Source organism: Cnephaeus nilssonii, assembly GCF_951640355.1.
Source record: "Cnephaeus nilssonii genome assembly, chromosome: 1".
In the NCBI taxonomy this organism is placed as follows: domain Eukaryota; kingdom Metazoa; phylum Chordata; class Mammalia; order Chiroptera; family Vespertilionidae; genus Cnephaeus; species Cnephaeus nilssonii.
Window position 1 is genome coordinate 42,440,218 of NC_137072.1, and position 26,362 is coordinate 42,466,579.

Below are 26,362 nucleotides of genomic sequence, written 5' to 3' on the forward strand. Positions count from 1 at the left end.
GAAGGCGGGGGAGCGTAAAACTGATTGCACATTGAGGCTCTGAATGGCCCACTGAAGAACAGGTGCATTACCTTCACAGTGCTTCCCGTCCTGGCTTAAGGTGTAGCCCTCCGCACACGTGCACAGATGGGACTTAGGGTCTTGCCCACACACGCTGCCTCTGCAGTTACCTTTCCTCAGTTTGCAGAGTTTCTGCTCTAAAAGAGAAGATGGTTTATTTGAAGTAGAGCTGTGTTTTGACAGGGGGCAATGCTTGATTCCTGCATGGTTCTTAAACCTAATCTCCCTGTGGCATCAGCAGGGGTGTTGTCTTCCAGGGTGGCGGCACCGCTCCAGGTGAGACTGCTTTAGGAGGATTCCGCAGCATTCCAAAGCCCAGTTAGTTTCCTGATTGTGTCCCTCCTGCACAAGCTCTCAAGATAGGGCATTCGAATTAGCCGGGGATGTCACTCCTTGGGTGACTAACACTAAACACAGCTTGGCTTTTTTCATTCTGATTTACCTTTGTAAAAAAAAATAATTAAATACATAATGGAGATTCAAATTGACTAATAAAAATAATTAGTGTCTAGGGTAAAGGAAATGCTCTTTCCTTCATCTAGATTTTTGTTGTTGTTGTTGTTGTTGTTGCTAACTTTCTACCACCTCTCACCTGCCCTTCTGTGTGTTCTTATTATCATCATCACCATTGTCATGTTATATATATATTCCGTTCACATTTATAGTCCCACTTAGCATAGTGTCTTTTACAACATAGATGTACTACAGACACTAAAACACAAGCACAAAAATCTGTGATTATGTCATCTGCAACTTAATTCCTTCATTTGATTTCTCCTTCAATTTCTAGTCAGCCTTAGCGTTTGAACTCAAACAGATGGTCAGACTCTGCTAGCCCAGTCCCCTTTCCACAAGATCATGCTGCTGATGGTTTTAATAATCTTACTAATAATATACATCACTCTTCAAAGATGAGCATAGGCAAAAAAGCAATCATTATTTTCCTCCGAATGTGCTGATGATGTGACCTGAATTCAGACAATAAACACCTTAAAAGGTCATTTTAAGAAATAGCAAAACAGAGGATTGATGGCTATATTTTTGTTTAATCTCCTTAATCTTCTGCTGTTCTTTAGCTTCAAATTAGGCCAAAGCTAGCACTCAGAATGCTGCTGATGACCTCAGATAATACCCCTCCCCAGGGCCCAGCATTGACGCTTAATTACCTCTGAGATCGAATTAAAGTTCCTAATCATGGAGTTTAATGTCCACCACCAACTGTTCCTTCGGTAACTACCTGGCTAACACACAGGCTCTCAAGGAGCTTTGCTACAGCCAAGTAAATCTACAGATTTTACTCTGGCCCAGTTCTGAAAAATGAACATGGGATTCCTTATCCTGCTTTTTTCCCACTGTCACACCTTTTTTCTACCTCAGGTTCATCATAATATATTTTTATTGGTTCCAGAGAGGAATTGAGAGGTAAAGAGAGATAGAAACATCAATGATGAAAGAGAATCATTGATTGGCTGCCTCCTGCATTTCCCCCCACTGGGGACTGAGCCTGCAACCTGGGCATGTGCCCTGACTGGGAATGAAACCCTGACCTCCTGGTTCATAGGTCAATGCTCAACCACAGAAACACGCCACCCAGGCTCTACCTCAGATTCAGTGTAAGACTTGCTCATCAACAAAGCTTTACTAGTCTCTTCCATTTGAGCCCATTCACTTTAGTCATTCTTGTAACTAAATATTTAACTAAATATTTAACACCAGATACAATAAAAATTTGAACATTTATAAAGCATCTACAATGTCACAATTAATTTTCTTAATAAGCCCTTGAGCTATGCAGAGCAAGTATTAATATTCTTAAGGATCATGTACAGGTAATAAGGGGTAGTACTTGGGCTCAGGCTCAAGCCTTCCAATTGTAGAACCCATCTCTTTACCATGTATGCCTCATTGTATTGTGCTCACTCTATTGTGCAGATATTGGGGGGTTTTTATGAGTGAAAGGGTTGTGGCAATTCTGGTTGAGCAAGTCTACCAGGGTCGTTTTTTCAACAACATTTACTTCATGTCTTTGTGTCACATTTTGATACTTCTCACAATATTTCAAACTTTTTAATTATTATTATACTAGAAGCCCGGTGCACGAAATTCGTGCACGGCGGGGGGTTGTCCCTCAGCCCAGCCTGTACCCTCTCCAATCTGGGACTCCTGGAGGGATGTCCGACTGCCCGTTTAGGCCCGATCCCACAGGCAGTCGGACATCCCTCTCACAATCCAGGACTGCTGGCTCCCAACTGCTTGCCTGCCTGCCTTCCTGATTGCCCCTAACCGCTTCTGCCTGCCAGCCTGATCACCCCCTAACCACTCTGCTGCCAGCCTGGTTGATGCTTAACTGCTCCCCTGCCAGCCTGTTTGCCCCCAACTTCCCTCCTCTGCCAGCCTGGTCACCCCTAACTGCCCTCTCCTGCAGGGTTGATCACCTCCAACTGCCCTCCCTTGCAAGCCTGGTCCCTCTCAACTGCCCTCCCTTGCAGGCCTGGTCCCTCACAACTGCCCTCCCTTGCAGGCCGGGTGCCTCCCAACTGCCCTCTCCTGCAGGCCATCTTGTGTCCACATGGGGGCAGGGTCTTTGACCACATGGGGGCAGCTATATTGTGTGTTGCAGTGATGATCAATCTGTATATTACTCTTTTATTAGATAGGATAGAGGCCTGGTGCACGGGTGGGGGCCAGCTGGTTTGCCCTGAAGGGTGTCACAGATAAGGGTAGGGGTTCCCTTGGGGTGTGGGGCAGCCTGAGTGAGGGGCCTGTGGTGGTTTGCAGGCCAGCCACGCCCCCTGGCAACCCAAGCGGAGGCCCTGGTATCTGGAATTTATTTTCCTTCTACAATTGAAACTTTGTAGCCTGGGGCAGCAGCCATTTCTGTGGCAGTTAATTCACCTTCTACAATTGAAACTTTGTAGCCTTAAGCGGGTGAGCCCTGCCAGGGTGTGCGGAAAGCTTTGCTTCCCCTGTTGCCGCCGGCAACCCTGGCCTGCTCTCTCAAGCTCCATTCCACCGCCATTTGTTTGAATTTGTTTACCTTCTATAATTGAAACTTTGTAGCTTGAGTGGAGGCTTAGGCCTGCAATGGCTATGGAAAGCTTGGCTTGCTCTGTTACCTGGGAAACCTTGCTCTCTGTGGCTGTAGCCATCTTGGATTGGGGCTAATTTGCATACTCGTCCTGATTGGCTGGTGGGCGTGGCTTGGTTGGTGGGCGTGGCTTATATAGCGGAGTGATGGTTAATTTGCATGTTACCATTTTATTAGAGAGGATTAGTTATATGATTTGTGATTAGTATCTTTGATATTACTATTGTAATTATTCTCCTAAGACAGTAAACTTAGTTGATAAATGTTGTATGTGTTTTGACTGCTTGGCTGACTGGACGTTCCTCATCTCCCTTCCACTCCTTGGGCCTCCCTGTTCCCTGAGACACAATATTGAAATTAGGCCAATTCACATCCCTCCAATGGCTGCTAAGTGTTCAAGTGAAAGGGAGAGTCACACATCTCTCACTTTAAATCAAAAGCTAGCAATGATTAAGCTAGGTGAGGAAAGTATGTCAAAAGCTGAGATAGTTTGAAAGTTTTTGTGACAAACTGTGAATGCAAAGGAAAAGTTCTTGAAGGAAATTAGAAGTGCTACTCCACTGAACACATGAACAGTAAGAAAAGGAAATGGCCTTATTGCTGATACAAAGAAAGTTTCAGTGATCTGGAGAGATCAAACCAGCCACAACATTCCCTTAAGCCAAAGCCTAATTTAGAGCAAGACTCTAACTCTTCAATTTTAGGAAGGCTGAGAGAGGTGAGGAAGCTGCAGAAGGAAAGTTTGAAGCTAGCAGAAGCTTTGCCCACGAGGTTTAAAGAAAAAAAGCTGTCTCCATAAAAGTGCAAGGTAAAGCAGCAAGTGCTGATGTAAAAACTGCAGCAAGTTATCCAGAAAATCTAGCTAAGATAATTCATGAAGGTGGCTACACTAATCAACAGATTTTCATTGTAGATCAAACAGATTTAGATTAAAAGAAGATGCAATCTAGGACTTTCACAGCTAGAGAGAAGTCAATGCCTGGTTTCAGAACTTCAAAGGACAGGCTGACTCTCTTGTTAGGGGCTAATGCAGCTGGTGACTTTAAGTTGAAGCTAATATTCATTTACCATTCTGAAAATCCTAGGGCCCTTAAGAATTATGTTAAAACTACTCTGCTTGTGCTAAAAAAAATGGAACAACAAAGATGTGGATGACAGCACATCTGTTTACAACATGGTTTACTGAATATTTTAAGTCCACTGTTGAGACCTTCCATTCCAAAAAAAAAAGAATTTTTTTTCAAAATATTAATGCTTATTGACAATGTACCTGGTCAACCAAAAGCTCTGGTGAAGGTATATGAAATTGATGTTGTTTTTATGCTTGTTAACACAATATCCATTACTCCTAGATCAAGGAGTAATTTCAAGTCTTACTGTTTAAGAATTTCATAAGACTAGTGCTGCCATAGATAGTGATTCCTCTGATCCATTTGGGCAAAGTAAATTGAAAACCTTCTGGAAATGATTCACATTCTAGATGTCATTAAGAGCATTTGTGATTCATGGGAAGATATCAAAATATCAACACTAAACAGGAGTTTGGAAGAAGTTGATTCCAACCCTAATGAATGACTTTGAGAGATTGAAATCTTCGGTGGAAGAAAGAAATACAGATGTGATAGAAATAGCATGAGAACTAGAACTAGAGTGATCCTGAAGATGTGACTGAATTGCTGCAATCTTGGGATAAAACTTGTATAGAAGAGGAGTTGCTTCTTATAGATGAGCAAAGAACGTGCTTTTTTTGAGACAGAATCCACTCCTGGTGAAGATGTTGTGACGATTTTTGAAATGACAACCAAAGATTTAGAAAATTACAGAAACTTAGGTGATGAAGCAGAAGCAGGGTTTGAGAGGACCTTCTCCAATATTGAAAGAAGCTCTACTGTGAGTGCAATGCTATCAAATAGCATCACATGCTACAGAGAAATCATTTGTGAAAGAGTTGATCAACGTGGCAAACTTCATTGTATTTATTTTAAGAAATTGCCAGCAGCCACCACCCTGATCAGTCAACAACCATCATCATCGAGGCAAGACTCTCTACCAGCAGAAAGATTATAACCGGCTAAAAGCTCAAACGATGGTTAGCATGTGTTAGCAATAAAGTATTTTTAATTGTTTTTTTTTACATATAATGTCATTGCATACTGAAGAGAGCACAGGATGGCATTCATATACACTGGGAAAATAAAAAAATTTGTATGACTCTCTTTAATGTGATATTTGCCTTATTGCAGTGGTCTGAAACTGAACATGAAATATCTCTGAGGTATGTCAGTATATATTTTTATAAAATATGTAACATTACGTTATATATTATATACAATAAGTTATTTACAAATATAAAATTTACATATAAACAATTTATTTTTCTATAAAACCCAGAGTTATATTTTTGTTTCATTTATTATCTTTCTTATTAGTGAGTTCCTGAATAAATGACTTCCTCAACTTCCTAAAAACTCTTGCCAAACTGTGTAATATAAAAGTTTATTCTTGTTAATAGAAAATAACAATGAATAAAACACAAGAATAATCATTTTGTGCTCTTGGAAATCTTAATTATAGTTGGTTTTTTTTAAAATCACTCAGTCAGAATTCATCTACTTGGCATCTTTCATCATCTAAACTCCTCTAAAAATCAGAAAGTAAACAAATCAAGACTCCAAGCAGTTAAAAATACATGCTTTTACTCTCAGAAGAGCCCCTCAGACTCACTCAGTCATTTATATTTTAAACCCATTTCTGACAAGTTTGACCAGCCCATAGCATGGAAATAAAAATACAAGGTGTGCATCCTTCACTCCCATTGCTACAACCCAACAATCACTACATTCCCTGACAGCAGAGTGGCTACCTGATTCCCCCAGTCTTTCTCGCTGAGCCCAGACATAGCCTCAGCCCAGCTCTCAGACCTCCCCGGGCAGTTACTGGGAGAGAGCAGGTTCGAGATGACACTATTGGTCATCTCTCCCATGAAGATTAGAAGCCTCAAATCAGGGCTCCTCCGAGAGAAAGATGGTACAGTTTGAGTGCCCAAATGATAATAACTGCAATAAATAAAAACATGTCAAATATTTTTTCAATCCATGAGTTTATAAAGATGCTTTAAAAAAAAAAAGATCACTTTTGGAGGCTATACTAATCCTTATTCTGAAAACAGATACATTAGGGAAATAATCAAGCATTTAATTTTCCTTTCCTATAAAAGATCCTCCTCAGAGAAATCATACTGCTGATGTGAAAAATTTCTTCACCTAATAAACGCATAAACGATGATAGACTTGAATGTCCTCACTTTGAACCACTAACCAAAAAATGGCTCTAGGCAAAGATAAACAATAGCTTCTACAGCCTGATTGCAAAAAAGGCTGATGGGAAACTTGATAATGGACGGACCAGGTTGGCAACACCAGAACTGCTGATGAATCGTAAACATCACAAAACAACAAGAACCAGCCCCTGCATGCCCCCTGCGGTGGTCGGCAGGAGGCATACAGCACTGCCTGCAGTACCACCTATTAGGTATTCTCGCAACAAACCTGAATCTGAACAGGCTTCTAAGCCTAAACTATCTGTTCAAAGAAATACAGAATCATGTTAAATGACACCATGGAGGTATAATCTGCCAAATCCAGAATGTGAACAATTCTACAAAACAAATGATCTGGTTTCCTCAACAAACAAACGGTAAGAAAAAGCCCCAGGTGAGAAGATAAAGTGAGGGCACAGCCAGGCATGTGAAGACCTGCGAGCAGTGAGAGCCGACAGCAAGAAGGAAGACAGGAAAATGATGAAGAGCCATTCTGGCCACTGTGTTTCAAGTGGCAGCCATTTGGTGTCAGGGCAAACCTGTATTAAAAAATCCGGCTTTACCTCAAACCAGTGCTATGCTTGCCCCAGTGGCATCTCTTTGTAAATGTGACCCACGTCATTAAGACAATGTCAATAACTACCTATAACTATGTTAGAAGGATATAGCAATCCATATTTTGCTAAGATTTCTATGAAAAATAAGAGAGCTTTGGATGTTTGGATTGATCGTTTAGAACTATATAAAAACAGAAGAAACTGGAATCCTGTGCACTGTTGGTGGGGATGTACAATGGCACAACCACTGTGGGAAACAGCATAGAAATTTATTTTAAAATTAAAAACAGAATTTTCAAATGATCCAAAAATTCACTGGATCAAAGGAATTGAAAGCAGGGTCTTAAATGGATGGACCAGGCTGGCAACACCTGGACTGCTGATGAATCTGGAACATCGCACACAGAACAAGAACCAGCCGCTGCATGCCCGTGTTCACGGGAACACTATTCACAATGGCTAAACATGGAAGCAACCCAAGTGCTCATCAACAGATAAATGAGTAAGTGAGCTGTGGAACATGCATAAAATGGGATATCATTCAGCCTTGAAGAGCAAGAAACTTCTGACATATGCTCTAACATAGTTGAACCTTGAGGACATTAGGCTAAATGAAATAAGCCAGTTACAAAAGATAAATACTGCATAATTCCACTATATGAGGCAGTTAAAGTGGTTAAAATCATAGAGACAGAAAGTAGAATGGCGGTTGCCAGGGGCTGGGAGATGTTATAGTTTAATGGATATAGTTTCAGTTTTATAAGATGAAATGTTATGGGGATGGATGGTAGTGATGGTTGTATAACTATGTGAGTGTACTTGATGCCACTGAACTATACACTTAAAATGGCTAAGATGGTAAATCTTATGTTATATGTATTTTACCACAATAAAATTATTTTTAAAATGTGGAAAAATACGCACATATCTAGGATGATTCTTTTCTAAAGGTCTCCAAATAACCCAGGGTTTACAGTAGACACTCCAGCAATAACGTAATCAAGATGGATCAGCATCTCACCGGGGCAGTTTTAGCTACACTAATCTCTTCCCTAGGCAGGTGCACTTGCAGGTGGAGGAAATTCTTCTTCATGAACTCTCAGAATTAAGGAAATTCAGTAATATTTTGTGCATGGAATGATTGTAAAGTAATTTGCACTGTGTTGATGATAGATACCCTTCATTTTCCAAAGGATTTGTTTTTGAAACTCTCAAGAGCTTAAAACTGGAATCTACATTTAAAGGAATACAGAAGAAAGCAAAAGTATTAGCACCTTTTAAAAAAATTATGTCTGCCCTGACCAGTTTGACTCAGTGGATAGAGCATCGGCCTGCGGACTGAAGGGTCCCAGGTTCGATTCCGGTCAAGGGCATGTACCTTGGTTGCGGGCACATCCCCAGTAGGGGGTGTGCAGGAGGCAGCTGATCAATGTTTCTCTCTCATCGATGTTTCTAACTCTCTGTCCCTCACCCTTCCTCTCTGTGGAAAATCAATAAAATACATATTTTTAAAAAATTATGTCTGTGAGCAGTAAAACTAGCTGCAACATCCCCAGAAGTTGAGTTTAAAATAATGTATTCAGGCCCTAGCTGGTTTGGCTCAGTGGATAGAGCGTTGGCCTGTGGACTGAAGGGTCCCAGGTTCGATTCTAGCCAGGAGCGCATGCCTGGGTTGCGGGCTCGATCCCCAGTGTGGAGTGTGCCAGAGGCAGCCGATCGATGATTCTCTCTCATCATTGATGTTTCTACATCTCTCTCCCTCTCCCTTCCTCTCTGAAATTAATAAAAATATTAAAAATAATAATAATAAAATAATGTATTCAGATTGTATACAAAAAAGTTTTCACACTGTCTCTGAGATTTATACACCAACTAGTATGGGTGTCTGTCGAGGCAGCCAGGAGAGCACTGTTGCCTAATCAATTTAATTCTGACAACAAAAGTGTGGTTCAATTCTGTGTCTGTTTTCCAACAACCAGGGAGAAGTGTATGTGTGTGTGTGTGTGTGTAAGAGAGAAAGCAGAGTCAGAGATTTTCTGAGTTCCTGAAATGGGGGAAAAATTTTTTTTTTAGAAAGAAATGAGATTTGGCCCCGCCATCCACGCAAACTGAAACATTTAATCACCAAAAAACCACCGATAGATAGTATGTTGAATTACAAGCTTTCCCAAAATAAATAAGACAACATCTATAAAATGGTAGATAATATCAAAGTGAGTTGGAGAGGAGCTGAGGAGAAGGGACGTGTAAGCCAGTTATGTTCTTTGCGCCTGAAGCACTTGCAAGAAATTCAAGTAGAAATGCTCAGAAGGCAGCCATACATCGGGGCCTCGATGTTCGCTGAGCCTGAATGTGTACAAACGACATGTCCACTGCAGGACCTGAGCTCGGAGGGGACAGTGGGCAAGCAGGCATGGCCCCGAGGAGGGACCTGAGTGACCACGCTCAGGAAACTGGTCAGAATCCTTAGGAAACCAGCCGGACAGTGAAACTGTGGCTGGACCATGGACACTTGGCTCAGCAGCCGGCTGCATGGAGCTCTTTGCTAACAAGCGATACACATTCACAAGCCCGGGCCTTGTTTAAACCCACACATGAGGCTTCCTGGAGACACCCGGACTTTGGCTTTGGGAGCCGCACCCTGGTCCCAGTCAGACTACAGTCCTCACCGGGCTGCTCTCTTCTGTATATTCTGAATAAATCCCCAACGTTCTTAATCACTTTTCTCTGCAGCTTAGCTCTGCCGTGGACCTTTGCAGCTTGACTTTCACCATGCCTCAGTCTTTGAAAAAATAAAAAGGTTTAGATCTTAAGAAAGAGGTCTGAGCCAGAAATACGTTGGTAGTCAAGTGGGCTGGTGCCCAGGAAATAAAGTAGGAAAACGCCAGTTTGTATCACCTTAGAGCAGGCATCCTCAAACTACGGCCCGCGGGCCACATGCGGGTGTTTCTGCCGTTTTGTTTTCTTTACTTCAAAATAAGATATGTGCAGTGTGCATAGGAATTTGTTCATAGTTTTTTTTTAAACTATAGTCCGGCCCTCCAACGGTCTGAGGGACAGTGAACTGGCCCCCTGTTTAAAAGGTTTGAGGGCCCCTGCCTTAGAGATGAACAATGCGCCTAACCAGGTGAGTGGTTCCGAGAAACCACTTGAGGAAAAACCAACCTGTTTAACTTTCTTTAACACAGTCTGTCTAAATTATTTGACCCTGAAATGTTTTTCCCCCAAATACCTTCATTAAGTCCCGCAGAGCTAGTGTTTTGTAGAAGGTTTCGCTAAGCGGTAGTTTAGGCGTTTGTTTACCAGTTACCTGCTTGTTGAAGTAGTCTCACTGCAAAGTGCCTCGCAACCCAAGTACTACCACGGCCCCCTCGGCAGAGGAGCTGCCGTTGTAAGGCTCTTATCCAGCAGGAACTAGCCATCCTCGAGGGGAGTGTTTGTAAACGTGAAGGATATCGGGCATTTGGAGAATCTGATGAAAGTTGTCTACCATATCCCTAGGGGACAACTGCATATTTCATCTAACAAGTACAATCAAGAGATTCACAGACTCTAAATCCCAGGTGAAGCATTCCTGCTCTACAAGACACGAAAACAATTTCAACCTATTTCATAATGGCCGGCGTCACAGTGCTCTTGAAATCAGAAGTCCTCAGCACGTGGAGCCCACGTGGATTACATCCTTTGGTCAATAACTGGAGCCAGTATCGCCCCTGCCCATTGCCTCCCAGATTCCAGGTTTGCCTGTAACTCTGCCGCTGACAGTGGCTTCCCAGCCAAATTCTATTATTTGCCACGTTGTTTAAAGCCATTACGTAATGAATCATTATAGGTTTTCTTTTAAAATTCATGCTTTCAACTATCCTATTTAAACTCCTTATCAAGGAAGCTGAGTAATAGTGAAGGACTCTGAAGAGCTCACGTGTTTGTTGATGGGAGAAAAAACACCAACCTCACAGACCGACCACCAGGAAGCGGTCCCAGCTCCATCACTAACAAGCTGTGCAATCCTGGGAAAAGTCACTCTATTTCTCTAGGCTTTAGATTTCTCAGTTATGAAATGAGTACAATAATTGCTGGCCTTTCTGTCTCACAATGTTGCTGTGACAAATCAATAAGATAATGCCCATGAAAATGCTTTGGAAACTATGAGGCAACATATAAATGTGAGAGGCGGTGATGAGGATGAGATAGGCACATCTCTAACCATTATGAATGAAACGCAGTGCTACTTATCCAGTCAGAGTAGTGGTTGGTTCTCATTTTGTTGTGAGTCATCACCACTGAGGCAATGAACTGGAAGACAGCTTGAGTCAAAATTTCCCCTGGAACACATCTGGCATATGGTCACCATCTATTTCATAATGCCGCCACTAGGCCGTTTGCTATTCCGTGTTGTGCTGCCATCCAGAATTGAATTGTTTCCCACGATTCTTGTTTTGTAAATTCAAGTCAATCAGGTTTTTAAAAAATATCTTATTTGAATAAGTGCTTCATCACTTGGGACTTATTTTATTCTTGGCAATTTCTCATTACTTGCATTGAAAGCATAGTCATTACAAAAGTTAAAGTAAAGTTTCTAGCTATGTTTTTTTTTAAAAAAATCAGATAAAAGCATTCACACTATTGGTTACCTTCTTGAGGGCATGAGAAATAATCATGTCCGTTTCCCCTAGATTATAGCCTTCCTTCAGGAATCTCGTGCCTGTCCCCCTGTTCAGTTCTCCAGAGCGCCCCTCGGGAGCTGCGTCCCCGGCGGGTATGAACACTTTTATCCACTAATTGTGTCAGGGACTCATGGTCCCCACCATTTCCCACACGGTTACCCAAACCCAGTGGCATCCAACAGGAAGAAGAGAAAACAAGCAATTCCACCTCTGCTTCAAAACCGCACAAGGCTACTTGAGGATAAAATTAAATATCTTTGAAAACCTTCTTAAAATAAGACATTTACATAAAGCAAATGTTAGTGTAACATCATTTTTGTTGCATTTAAGCTATATTGAGGAGCTTACCTTAAGAAAAAAGTACATGCTAAAGAATTCAAAGGGAGAAGACTTCATTTAAAAATAGAAATTTCTGGCTGTTACTAGATTCAGTCAATCTATTCATTTTATTAACATTTACAATTCTTTATAAATAAATAAAGATATAAATAAATAAATAACCACTGAATATAGGGTTGTTTAAACAAACAAACAAATATATAAAATGATCTCTGCCTGCATATTTATAATAAAGTGGGAGGAAAATAAAAAAGAAAGAAAAGTAATATGTAATTACACCTTGCAATGAGTTCAATAAAGTGCTTACTGAGAAAAAAAATAAGAGATGAGGGGCCCACTTTGATTGGATGCCCGGAGAAGGCCTATCTGAGGACATGACATTTAACTGAAGAGAATTCTAGGCAGAGAGAAGAGTGACTGCAAATGTGTAAAGGCATGAAGGAGCCGGGCATTCTGAGAAACTCTGGAAAGACCTGTGTTGGATTCCAAGCAGGGGAAGAGGAAAGAACATGCTAGATCAGGGTGGTCAAATATTGACAGGCCTGTTAAATCGTTACCTTTCAATCTAAATGAAAAGGGAAGCTTTTGAAGGATTTTAAGCAAATGGGTCAGATTAACTATTTAAAGGCAAGAGAGAAAAATAGGAAGATTAGCTGAGTGGCTACGACTGTGGGCCAGAAGTGCTGGTTGTCTGGACCATGATGATGGCAGTAGAGGAGAGAAGTGGTGGGAAGGTCTTGGAGGTAGATGGGAAATTGGGGGTGAGGCAGTGGGAGAAATCAAGGATAAATGCTTAGTGTCTGGATAGGGAGTAACTAAGTACCAGACCTTGTTCAAGATCAGAGATGACTCACCAGACATCCAAGTATCACGCTCGGCCTTGGGCTGTGCAAGTGGGTGTACTACTTTAATGCCACCAGGTGGTGCAAATGATGAGTTGAGGTTAATCCGAACCATATCCCTCCCAGTGTGTTTGTTAGCTATCCAAATTGTCTTCTTTCTCCATGTTGAGTAGAAGATACGGTCTCCAAAAAGGGACATTGCAAACAAATTGTGCCTAAAACACAACAGAAAAAACATTTGTTCCTGGGCTTATTAAAGTTTCACTTCATTTCAATTTATTGTCTGAATTTCAATCACCTACCTTTTCAATTATTTTTCTGTTAGGTTTAGAAACAGATATTGAGCTTAAAATTTTATATATGTAGTCATAATCTGAATTAATGGGGTATAATTTCTAGCTCCAGATTCATGGTCTCATTCTTTTGCAAATCAGCACGTAAGTGTGATGGATATAAAATAGGGAAGAAAATAGGAACAGGGTAGGACTGGACTTCTGGTTTTGTCCATTTCACACATGACTAATTTCTGCCTCTTTCCAAAAGCGGGGAGGCCAGTTATTGGCAAGATAACAAATCAAACGTGTATAACTTTATAACTGCATGACATAAAAATTCCAAAAAGAATAACTATAACCAACATGTGAAAACTTATATGCCAAACTAGTGGCCTGGTGCATGAAATTCATGCATGGAGGGGGATTCCCTCAGCCCAGCCTGCACCCTTTCCAACCGGGAATCCCTTGGAGGATGTCCGATTGCCGGTTTAGGCCCGATATCGGGCCTAAACCGGCAGTCGGACATCCCTCTCTCAATCTGGGACCACTGGCTCCTAACCACTCACCTGCCTGCACGCCTGATTGCCCCTAACCCCTCTGCCTGCCTACCTGATCACCCCTAACTGCCCTCCCCTACCAACCTGATCTCCCCTAACTGCCCTCCCCTGCCAGCCTGATCTCATCCCCAACTGATCGCCCCTGCCAGCCTGATCTTGCCCCCAACTGCTCTCCCCTGCTGGCCTGATCACCCCTAACTGCCTCTGCCTGCCTGATTGACCCTAACTGCCCTCCCCTGCAGGCCTGAACTCACCCCCAACTGCCCTCTCCTGCCAACCTAATCACCCCTAACTGCCTCTGCCTGCCTGATTGCCCCTAACTGCCCTCCCCTGCAAGCCTGATCTCGCCCTTCAACTGCCCTCCCCTGCTAGCCAATTTGGTTCTGATTGGTCAGTTTCTATGCCAGTCAGCATCTCCGGACCTATCTCTGGGTCTGATCAGAGAAGCAGGGCTGATCAGCAGCCCCTCAGAGGCCCGGAGAGAAAGAGAAAGGCAAAGGTTGATCAACAGCTGTCACGGAGACTACAGATCAGACCCTGCTTCTCTCTCTAGGCCTCCTCCGGTCTGGATCCGCAGCCCCTTGGGCAGTCAGTGCTGGGTTGCCATAGCAACCCAGCACTGACTGCAGGACTGACTTCCGGTTGGTCAAGCCTTCGGTTGTTTTGGACATTATGGACCCTGGGTTTTTATATATTAGGACACTCTGTTATTTATTTTTATTTGTGTTTCTTAACTTTCACAATATCCCCAAGAAATAAGTACTATTATTATCCCCATATTAAAGGAAACTGAGGACAAGAGAAGTCACATACCTGCCCAAAGTGACTTGTCTAATAAATTGTAAATCTGAAACTTGAGTTCAAGACTCCAAAATCTGCGCTAAACCACCATAGTATCGGCTTAACTGGCAAAAGTAAAATTAATTTATCACACGAATTTCAAATGGCAATTGTTTTATTTCACACCAGAAGCAAAACTTACTGTGCAAGGTGTTTGCTGAAATGGACAGAACCTCCATCATAATCACAGGAACAAATGAGAGAATTGCTTCCTTCTCTGTTGTACTGAATCCAAAAGAGCCGTTTATCAAGCACATCCAGTGACATAGCTGTTATTTTCTCTGATGTCTCGAGCAGAACCTTCACTTCCACACCTTTGATATCTGCTCTGTGAAGGCTGCCGGCCACCTCTGAAGACCAAAATATGAACCTGGGGGCGAACACATGAATTAGACACATAACTGAGTGTAAAGTTACTTAAATGGTCAACTCTCCCAGTGTGTGCACGGTCCCCAGGTGTCTGCACAGGACAAACTTGACTATTTTGAATAAAAATGTAATTCAACAGGAGTCCTTGAACTTTCCATGGGATTTCAGGTTGGAGGAGAATTATGCTTCTACGGCAGGAAGCCATGGTCGTCAGGAGTGCTGTTTGTACAGGGAGTCACTGTGGTTCAAATCCAGCAAGTGGCCTATGGGAAAGGGTGATTCTGTATCATAAAAGAGGGCCATGATCTCAATGAGGAGGTCCCTTTGAGTCAAAATGCTGTGATCCTATGAATTTTCATCAGATTTTGAAATATATCTCTGCGTCTGAAAACAGCAGAATTTACCTTTCTACTGGATCGACTGCTACGTTTGCAGGATATTTTAAGGTGCTTAGGAGAACACGGGAATTGTTTCCTTTCATATCTGTGACTGTAATGGTTCCTTCCTGTTGATTTGACCAAATAAGTTCTTCCTTTATCCAATTTATTGCCATTCCTGAAACATTTTTCTCTATATTGCATACTCTCTGTAAAAATCAAATTTCAAAATTATTATTAATAATCCTCCATTCTCAACAAAATTGTTTTTCTTTTATGTAGAAGAGCCTGTTCTTTTAAGTACTTGTCATTTTTGTGCATTCCCCAAATACTTTAATGATAAAATAATCACAGCTACAATGCCATTGTTTTGATGCAGCAGTCAACCCACCATATGCTTACTTCTGGGCATGGTATCTGTAACTGTAGTAACAGTGGAATTTCTATGCTACCTTAAAGACAGTTTACTCAGTTCCACTTGCTAATGGAACTTTTCAGATTCTCACTTGAATTCAAGTCCAAGCTTTACCAAACTCTGGCAGGATTCCCTTGGAGTCTGTGCACAGAGCTCTAAAATAGACGAATTTTTCATTAGGGCCCCACTTTTCTTCTGGCCCCTCCTCCTCCATCAGGCCCCTCCCTTCCTACAATCCCAGTGCCCTTGCACTCTGACCCCATGACCTGAGGAGCAAGGCTTCTCTTTCTTTATGTCTCCTGGGCAGTGTTCCCTGCTCTGTCATTTAAAAAACAGCCCAACAAAAACCTCTATTATCTCCTCATTCCAGTGTGTGCAGGTAAACAGGTCTTCTTGCAGGGTGGAGGGTGGAAGGTGGGGAGAAGGTTGCAGATTTCCATGGTGTAAATATTCCCATCATTGCTGATTTCCAGCTACTGACTGGACCTCACTGAACACATTTGGACAGGGATCAGACATTCTCATGAGCCTGTTCTATTCCTATATCTTAAACAGAGTAATCTGATCCAACCATTGAACCAATTGCTAATAGATGAATATATAGCTCAACCAGGTAAATTGTTTACATTTTAACAGGTGTCCTTTATAAACAATGTTTTAACCCAAAGGAGGGAATATAATAGTGGATTTTAGGCATCAAGCCAATCCTTTCCTAATGACTTGACATAAATTCACAGCTGATTAACTTATTTCCTATTCTGTGACAGGAAATTCTCCAGATTCTTAGATTTAAGATTTTGCAAACAATTCTACAGATGGCTGGAGAATGAGTAGCCATCCTTGTTAAAAGCGAGATTAGCAAGTATTAAAGATGTGATAAAACAGATTAGCAACTAATTGAAGCTTTTAAGAATAATTGGAGAGAGAAGGTTTGGTTTAAGAAAAACACCCCCCCACACACAAAACAGTGGGCACTTTGTGCTGGGAATAAATGCTTAAGGTTTCTCTAGTCACGCGCTCTCTGTAATCTATCTCCCAGGAAGAGAGAGGACATTCCTCCTGGGACTCATGTAAGGGTTCTACCAGTTAAAAAGAAAGATTAAAGATCTTTTGTAAGTACTTGAAGCAAAATGCTTTCTATCTATCTGCTTTATTTTTTTTCCAGAGTGCAAACACCTTGAGAATACAAAGAAAAAAGTTTTTCTTCCTAGATGTCAGGTGCCAAAACCCTCAACAAAGATTTTAGACGATGAAACAGGGTTTCTCAACCTCAACACGATCGATGTTTGGGGCCGGAGAATATTAGTTGTGGGGACTGTCCTGCGTGTTGTTGTAGGATGTTTAGCAGCATCCCTGGCCTCTGCCCACTAGATGCCAGTAGCACATCCTCCCTCCTCCCCAATCCAATTGTGACAACCAGAAATGTTTCCAGACATTGACAAATATCCCCTAAGGGGCAAAATTGCCCCAGTTGAAAACCGCGGGAGTAAAAAAGAGTCATATAAATAATACGTTTTTACCATAAAATGGTGACCTGACTTAATAAACTGACATATTTTCAAAATACATTGACATCCTCACTTTCTACTTTGGGGAGCTTCTGAATTGTATGGGCTTATTCAATAATACGCCCCAGATGCAGATTAAATAAATACCTACAAATGTTAGGCACACATATGAACTATAATGTGATTTTCATTTATCTATACGTTACTAATTAACTATATCATATTTGTCAGCCTATACAAAAGTCCCTCAATACCTTAGGAATTGGTACTTTACCTCTTGCCTTGTCCCATTCAGAAAAACTCTTTGCAAAAGTTGTCTTTCTGGATCTATCCAATAGATTCTTTCTTTATTGTAATGAAAGTCCATGATCACTGATACACCCGCATCTGTCACCAATTTCTCATGATTGGTTCCTTCCAGGTCAATCCTAAAGATACTATTTCCATGAGAGAAAATTAAGAAGGGTGCAGGACCTGAGTGGGAAGAAAGAAACCAAACTGTGCATTTTCAATAATATTTTATCGGATGTAGACATAATACTTCCCCATGACAACTAACACGAGTATTATTAATTTTTTATTCCAGGTTCTATATTTTAAATAAGAATATTATAGCGGGGTGGGGGGCAATGGGGGGATAAGCCATATATGTAATACCTTAATCAATAAAGAAATTACAAAAAAAGAGGAAGAGGACGAACAAAATGGAAAGTAAATTACTTTCAAATACCTAAAAAAAGAATATTATATAAAGCATTTATATATATATATATGTTCACAATTAATTTTGTAAGTTATCTTCTCCACAAATTGATTATAAACAATGAACATTGCCAAATTATGAAAAAAGAACTATTTGAAGAGAAAAGCACTTTCTTCTCTTATATATAAAATGACATTTTATGTTTTAAAAAAAGGAACAATCTACTGTATTCTGCTATGCAAAAGGTCTATATGAATGTAAATTGTAATTATATAAATTGGAAATAGTATTATAGATATTATCATTTTCTACCTCAATGCCCCCCCCCCCCCCCCCCCCGCCAGTCTTATATGTGAACAGAGCCTTCAGAGTAATGACATGGAAGAAGGTGGTGAAAACTAGAGGTGTTAAGTGGAAGCAGGAAAAACTGAAATGCTGTCCTGTGAAAGGGCTGGAATATTTGTCTCTGTTGGCATCGCCACATAAAACCCAGGATGCTCAATTAAATTTGAATTGCATATACACTGGGGGGGGGGGGGGGAGGACATACACTAAATACTTATTCACTATTTACCTGGAATTTGAATTTAACTGGGTGCCCTAGGTCTTTATTTGCTAAATCTGGGTGGTGCACCTCACTGGATGTCTTGATCCCTGCAGGGCTTTGCCATGCTCCCTAACCCTATACCTGGGGCCCTGTAATATTTCAGGGGATGGCCACCTACCCACTCTGACTCCCAGGTACATAACACCTGCCTGAGAACCTGAGACCTCTGGAAACCTCAGCCTAAATTACTGGCTGACTCCAAGGAATGCTTGCCTTTGATGCTTAAGATGCTGCCGGGGACCATTTCCTCTCCTGCAGCCAGGCCAGTCTCCTTGGTCTCTTCCTGAGGGTGGGGAGGCTCCTGCCACCCCAGGCCTTTAGGTAACTATGCAGCCACTGGGATGAGTGGGGATTGGAGATGATGCTAACGTATCCTTCCTTCCCTGCCGGGCTTACTCCAATCTGTTTTCACATTAGACTGTAATACATTTACGTGACACAATATATGTACTTCTTGTCCCAAAGATTAGACAAGATGATGAATTAATGACATTTTACTCAGAAAACATTTACTTGAAATAGTGCCGGCAAAGTGTCTAAGAGAATTAGCTCAAATCACCCTTCTTGTATCTTTTCCACAACCCAAGGCTCTCCACACAGAGGCGTAGGGGAGCCCAGGCTACATTGCCACTCCAGCTGTAGAATCAAAGAAATCATAGAAGAAATGCATTGGATCGAGAGCCAGCAGGCCTGGTTTCCAGTCCTGGTTCCATATGCTTCTCTGGACTTCTCACGGGACCTCACTGCCTATATCAGAGGGTTATTGGGGAAAGAAGTAAAATTATGATGTCGAAATATTTCATTAATTGTGGAGCACTACACAAGTGTGATTCATCATTGCTTATTCTCACGGTTCAGATTTGAACCCGTGGACTAGAGCGTTGGCATAGCTCCCCTCTCCTGTAGCAATGTGTCATGGAGAAAGGGAAGACAACAGGGAAAGGCACCCGAAACCAAGAGCTCATCTGTGGGCCACAGACTGCTGTGGAGTCCGCTCTTTGAAATGTGCACCATGTATTCTCTATAAACTAAATAAATGTCCCCAACACATATTGTTAATTTCAAATTTCATTCTTACATTGATGAGATCAAGAAAACATTTTATTCATTTAAAAGTATAACTAAACGGGAGATTTCCAGGTTAAAAATAAAGGAGAAAGGAAAGGCACTCTAAAGATTTCAGTAAGAACATAACATAATGCTTTCTTGGTACATAATAGGCACTTAGATTTTTTAATTAATTAATTAAGAAATAAGTGTGTTTTATTAATTTGTCTGGGCTTTTACCAAAGATACTAGCAGATCTATCAAATTCATAAAAGCGCAATCTAGCCTATGGTAGTTATGTTACTAACAACAACAATAATAATAACAACAGGCTTTCACCTCCTGACCTCATTTACCTTTAATAAAACACCATGAGCTAGCCAGGCAATATTTGACTGCCAATAATCAAAAGAGAAAAAAGAAATCTGAAGAATACTTAGATCCATAAAACACAAAACACAGCATTAACATCAGTAACATTTCAAAAAACAAATAAAGAATATTTATAAAATATTAAGTATGAATTAACAAATTTTACCCTCAGATTTTTTCTATTCACTGTGAATGATGGCATGCAGGCTTTATCATAGTCTCTTAGAACTGGAAGATCCTAGTTGTTACCTAATCTAGTGTTTCCCCAACTCATTTCTTTAGAAGAGTCCCACAGGGTACTGTGTGTGTGTGTGTGTGTGTGTGTGTGTGTGTGTGTGTGTGTGTGTGTGTCTTTTGAAGATCCCTTCCCTTGAGAGTCTAGTTCAGTGGGGCTGGGCTGAGAGCTAAGAATCTATTTTGTGAATAGACACTCCAGGTGATTCTTACATCTCGGTGAATTTGGAGATCATCGATCTAGTTCAGATGAGGAAATTTAACGTTTCCCCAAATCCCGGCTAGTTGGTGGAGTTGGAATTAGGACCCAGATACCACCGTCCCAATCCAGTGCTCTTTCCTGCCTTGGTCTGGGTTGTCCTATGTCAAGATGTTACAATCTTTATTCTATTTATGTAACTGATTCTAATTCCACTTCCCTCAAAACACCGTTCATTTCCCCTACACTGTCAACATCATTTTTATGTAAACCAGGGCCTGGGCTGAATATTTGTCGACATGAAATGTAACTAGACCCAGAGAGACGAAGGGCCTGTTGTGATCTAAAAAAAATGAAAGACGGGAATTAGGCTTGGTGAAATAGTCATTATTCTCTACCACCGCTGGAAACGATAAGCAAGTCGTGTTTCTTCAGGCCTGTCAACGACTATAAACATCGGTGTGGTACGTGTGGGGATTTGAATGTCGGCAGGGCGTGCATGTTTGAACAGCTAAATTTCGCATGTCAAGACCCTTCGGCATTTATTTTGGGTGCAGTTGGGCCAGAGGAAAGTGCGTAGAAAATCAAACACCATTTCTAAGGAATACAACCCCCAAGACAGCTAACAGGTCACAGGAAACCCAGGGGAACCTCTGACTTCTCCACTGGGGAATGGGAGGGGATCTCCAGGAATGGAGCAGAGTGAGGAGTTTCATTAGTGACTCCAGGAACCCGGGCCTCCGTGGCTGAGAGGTCAGTTACACAAAAGCAGGCTTCGATCGAAGTGGGTGGCGGACACAGACTAGTTCACAATAGGCCCTTCATCTCTCTGGGCCTAGGGGAGTGGCCCCACATAGGTCAGTGAGCAAAGAAATGGACTGCCTTCTGCAGGCCTTGGGGCAAAGGCTAATCAGACCTAGTTAACACATTAATGGCGCTGGCACCCAGATTAACAAGAAATCCTAGTCCTCTCAGGCCAACACTGCCACCTGCCCTCACCAGCACAGGTTCCTGCTCTAAATTTGGAGACAGACTGAAGGCTCACAGGACGAAGACGGTGGAAAGGGAGCTCTGGACCTTCAGGCTTCAATGACCCCCTGGGAAAAGAAACGTGGATTTAAATGGATGGGCCTGATGGAAAACAGCCAGATGCCTCCTCACGCCGCTCCTCCCAGAAGACCCTGAGGGAGTCAAGAATTACTACCTCCCAGGGGCTGTATGTTGGGTTTATGAAGCACAGAAAGTTTTAGTTCACTCTAAAAGACCATCCCCATTTCTTTTTTTTTCAATTGTGATATTTAAAGGGGCGCACATTTACTTCTTGAGCAACCGTTCCTTTCTTCTCAGCTTATTCCTGAGTGTCCAAATCGCAGCAGGCGAGACAGAAGCCAGGTGACTCCGAATAATACATTCAGAAGGGGAGCCAGGAAATGTAATTTTAAATCTTACTGCTGGAAGGCAAGCTCTGGGGCTCAATTTTGCTTCCTGAAAATTGTGAATGAGGACTGCCGCCCTGGTCCCTGAGTGGTAGAGACGTGCCATCCACAGAGAAACAGACCCTACCTGCCCTCATTACCAGCTGCATCTCATCATCAAGCCTAAGGAGAGGCCTGCCCCCGGGTCCTCGGGACAGTACCTGAGACAAACAGCTTCTGCACAACTGTGTTTTCAACAGGGCTTCTCAGAGGCTCTCCGTGCTATTCCACGTTTTGATTCTCCAAGAAGGTAGGTGGTGAATAGGGCCAGGGGAGTAACAGCCAACATCTGTGTGTTACCTCTGGGGTCACACATTGAAAGCATTATTTCATTTCATTGGGTGACACGATAGGCGATAGGGGCCCTCAGCATCTTCATTTGACAGAAGAAGAGACTGAAGTTTAGAGCAGTTAATTGTCACAGTCACATGACCAATAAATTACAGATTGGGGGTGGAAAGTCCTGTCTCTCTGAGCACAGATTCTAGCCTTTAAACACCGTGCTGCTTTTCACACGCTGAATTCATCTGGAATTCTTACTAGTCTGAGTCTTGTCCAATTGTGTCACGGAACTCACTTCAGGAAACACTATTCTAGGGATGTTCACCCTAAGGCCGATCCTCTGCACCCATGTTCCAAGAACTGATTAGAAAGTGGGTCCCTCTAAATGGATTCCTATCATTATATCACCTAGACCCGTGGTCAGCAAACTGCGGCTCGCGAGCCACATGCGTAAGGTGACCAGCCGTCCCACTTTTGGCGGGACAGTCCCGATTTTTAATAATTTGTCCCGTGTCCCGCAGCGTTTTAAAAAAGTCCCGATTTTTGGAAAGAATGCACGACAAGCTAGGGAACGGCGGGAGAACGGGAAGGGAATATACGGTTTTTGGCGGCCATGTGGCTATTTAGCCAGGATATGAGTTTTATATTATTTTTGTTAATTTTATAATGTTAAACTTTAATAATAACAAATAATGGTTGAGAACTGATTATCAAGAACTGCTTATCAAAGTTCGCATTGTTGATCAGTTGTTAGAATTCGACCACCATTGTTTGGACTTAATGAACAATGGCATTTTTGGGGATTGGCAACGACGAAAACATTTTGTAACTGTCTCTCAGACGATACACATCGTACTGCGTGCTAGTAAGCTAGTTAAACAAGTGATGTCATTACAAATCAGCTATTCAGATAATTTAGGTTAGTAATTTACTTATTTATTTCATAAATACATAAATTTTCTTGAATTTAGCAGACAGTACTCGTATTATTTATATTTTATAGTGGCGGCAAAAAGTCTAGCGCCGGCCTTGAAAGTGACACTTACGATTTATGTTACGGCAAATTCGTGACCTTTTAAACAACGGCAGCAATCTACTAAAAAAAATTCACTCAAATGAGAAATATGCCAAAGAATAAAATAATACTATACATAATTTTTTTATTTGTTATATTTGTAAATTGTACTTATGTTGAAATTTAAAAAAATATATTACAATACTATTTTTGCATTCTATGAAAATTTTTGTTGCTCCAGATAGACCAAATTTTTAATCAAGAACTACCCCCCACCCCCCCCACCCCACCCCCTCCCGGTCAATGGTATCCCGCTTTACCAATGTTTAAATCTGGTCACCTTACACATGCGGCTCTTTGGCCCCTTGAGTGTGGCTCTTCCACAAAATACCATGGCCTGGGCGAGTCTATTTTGAAGAAGTGGCGTTAGAAGAAGTTTAAGTTTAAAAAATTTGGCTCTCAAAAGAAATTTCAATCATTGTACTGTTGATATTTGGCTCTGTTGACTAATGAGTGTGCCGACCACTGACTTAGACCATTTCATATCTAATTCCAAGATATATTGCATCCCAAATAAAATGTATTCCATGCATTCCTCGACTCATGGCCCCTTTCTCTATCTCCAAAGCCAGCAGCGTATCATCTTCAAATTCCCTTCTTCCTCCTTTGACATTATTGCCTCCCTCTTATCGGGACATTTAGGATCCACCTAGATAATCCAGATTAATCATGCCATCTCTGCTCACATTTGGGAAGTCCCTTTTGTCGTGTAAGGTAACATTGATAGGTTCCAGGAACTAAGACTTAAACATATTTGGGGGCCATATTCAACCTCCAACAGTTAATAATGCTCAGCATCTTCCCATAGACTTATTTACCACCCTTATATCCTCTTTGGTGGATTATGCATTTAAATCCTTTACCCACTTTTAACTAGGTTGTTTATTTTCTTGCTGTTGCATTTGAAAGATTTTTAAAAATATATATTTTGGATACAAGTCCTTGGTCAGATATGTTATTTGCAAATGTTTTCTTCCAAAATGCAGTACAGCACGGCTTTTCATTCTCTCAACATTGCTTTTGGCAGAGCAAAAGTTTTCATTTTGATGAGGTACAATTTATCAATTTTTTTGCATATCATGTTTTTGGTGTCATTCCTAAGAACTCTTTACTTAACTCCAGGACACAAATATTTCTTTTTCGTTTTCTTCTAAAAGTTTTACATTTTCACATCTTCGATTTAGATCTATGGCCCATTTTGAGTTCATCTTTGTATAAGGTGTGCAGTTTAGGTTGAGGTTCATTATTTTGCTCATGGATGTCTAATCAATCCAACATCATTTATTGAAAAGACTATCCTTTCTCCATGGAATTGCTTTTGCACCTTCATCAAAGATCAAATGACCATATTTGTATAAGTTCATTTCTGGGCATTTTAGTCCATCCCATTAATTTATGTGTCTATCTCTTAGCTAATACCACAGTTCAGTATAACTTTTTAAAATAACTCATAATAATGCAGTTTTGCAGAACAGGCAGCATGTTTTAAGGTACTTGTGCTATAGGTCATTTTTCATCCTAAGTAAACATGTTTAAATATCCCTCTCCTTGTCAGTATAAATTATGCTCAATTTTATGTAAAGACTATTGCCACCAGACTAAAGTACGTTTGCCAACCTTAGAGTATTAGAAAAGTCTTTCCAGATGTCACACACACACACACACACAGCGAGACTCAGAAATCTGTCTTCTGAGTTTTGCCACTATATTTTCTACTCTCTGCTGGATGTGTCCAGCTGAACATCTCCCATAGCCCCAAAAGTCCCTCTGCATGTCAAAAATTGAGATTATGCACTACCTTCAGATTAGTTTCCATTTATTGAAAAGATTGAAGTTGACATAGGAATTTAAAAATTTGGTTGAAAGTTCCATATGTTTTGATATTTAGTCATTGATGGATGTCATAGACAAAAAAGATTTTTCACAATTGTATCTGCACCAGTTGAAAGAAATGCTTCACTAGCTGTCTGTACAAAAGTCACAGAATATACTTTTTAATTACACCCACCAATTATTCACATATTTTGTTGGATTAGACTAGCAAATTTCTATCTTCCTAAATTTTAATCAGTAAATGCAAACCAACCAGTGTTGTATTATATGTTTTTTTTAAAAAAAAATAGATTAAAGGGGACAAAAATTCTTTACTTGGAAGTTTTTAAAAAATGGTTTGGAAAATTTTGCTGACAGGGTTTTTTTTAAAAAAGTGCAGACATGAGAGTTTTTAAATAGGTGACATGTTGACTTTGTTAAACAACCTAATCTCCTAGCAATGGAAACATTTCCAACATCTGTTTTCCAACTGTTCTCCTCACACACAAATCTTACAACCAGCAGCCACTTTCTCACTCCTTGTTAGAATGTCACCTTTAAGTTGGAGAAAGTTCTATCGCTCTAGTTATTTTTCAAATTGCATCCTAGGGACACCTATTTATTATCACAGCAAAGGTCCAAACACTTGAAACACTTCTTTTTTAAAAAAGAAACTTTGTGACATTTGATTGCTCTCTTAAGTTTGATTCAAGATACTCGGTGGGAAGCACATAGGTCAATATTTTCATGGCTATTCCCCATCCAATATAAGTATTATAAGTATTATAAAGAATCTAGTCTATTCTTGATTTTATAGAAGTAATGACATCAATACATCCATTGCACTTGATGCAACTCCAGTTTCAACTTCCTTCCTACCCTGCCTCCCTGAGAGACTTCGAGAATTGCAGGCCAGGGCCCATTGTGATCTCATCTGTTGATGTGTCAGCAAATGCGGTGGCTCCATCACCACCGGTACTGTTTTTTCTTCATAATCCATTTGTTAATATGTAAAGAAGTCAGTGACCACAGAGAAAATGACTTCTCTTATGCATTTGTTTTTTGTTGTTGTTGATTGTTTTTTTGGCTAATGAAAAATATCACAGGCAAATACAAAAGTGGCTTAGATCACAGGCCCTGAACACAGAATACCATGTTGACTCTTTACTGGCTTTACTACTTATTAGCTGATGAATGGGTGACTCAGAGCGAGTCACCCCAAGATGGGCCTCCATGGTGTGCACATTATGTTTGAGCTAAAGGCAACTGAAACCCTGCAGCTCAAGTGAAACTCTGCCTCTTCTTAACTCCCTAGGAGAATTTGAATCAGGGGCCTTGCCCAT

At 41.1% G+C, this 26,362-nt stretch overlaps 1 protein-coding gene across 1 annotated transcript in view; it reads right to left on the reverse strand.

Moving 5' to 3' along the window:
• Nucleotides 1-26,362, reverse strand: part of EGF (epidermal growth factor) — a gene marked incomplete at both ends in the record, with an annotated part of 89,203 nt that overhangs the window by 48,490 nt on the left and 14,351 nt on the right. The window contains 5 exons of the mRNA XM_079776920.1: nucleotides 72-197; nucleotides 12,885-13,087; nucleotides 14,687-14,914; nucleotides 15,318-15,499; nucleotides 17,488-17,687. Coding sequence (XP_079633046.1) covers nucleotides 72-197; nucleotides 12,885-13,087; nucleotides 14,687-14,914; nucleotides 15,318-15,499; nucleotides 17,488-17,687 — 939 coding nt within the window. The remainder of the gene's footprint in view (nucleotides 1-71; nucleotides 198-12,884; nucleotides 13,088-14,686; nucleotides 14,915-15,317; nucleotides 15,500-17,487; nucleotides 17,688-26,362) is intronic.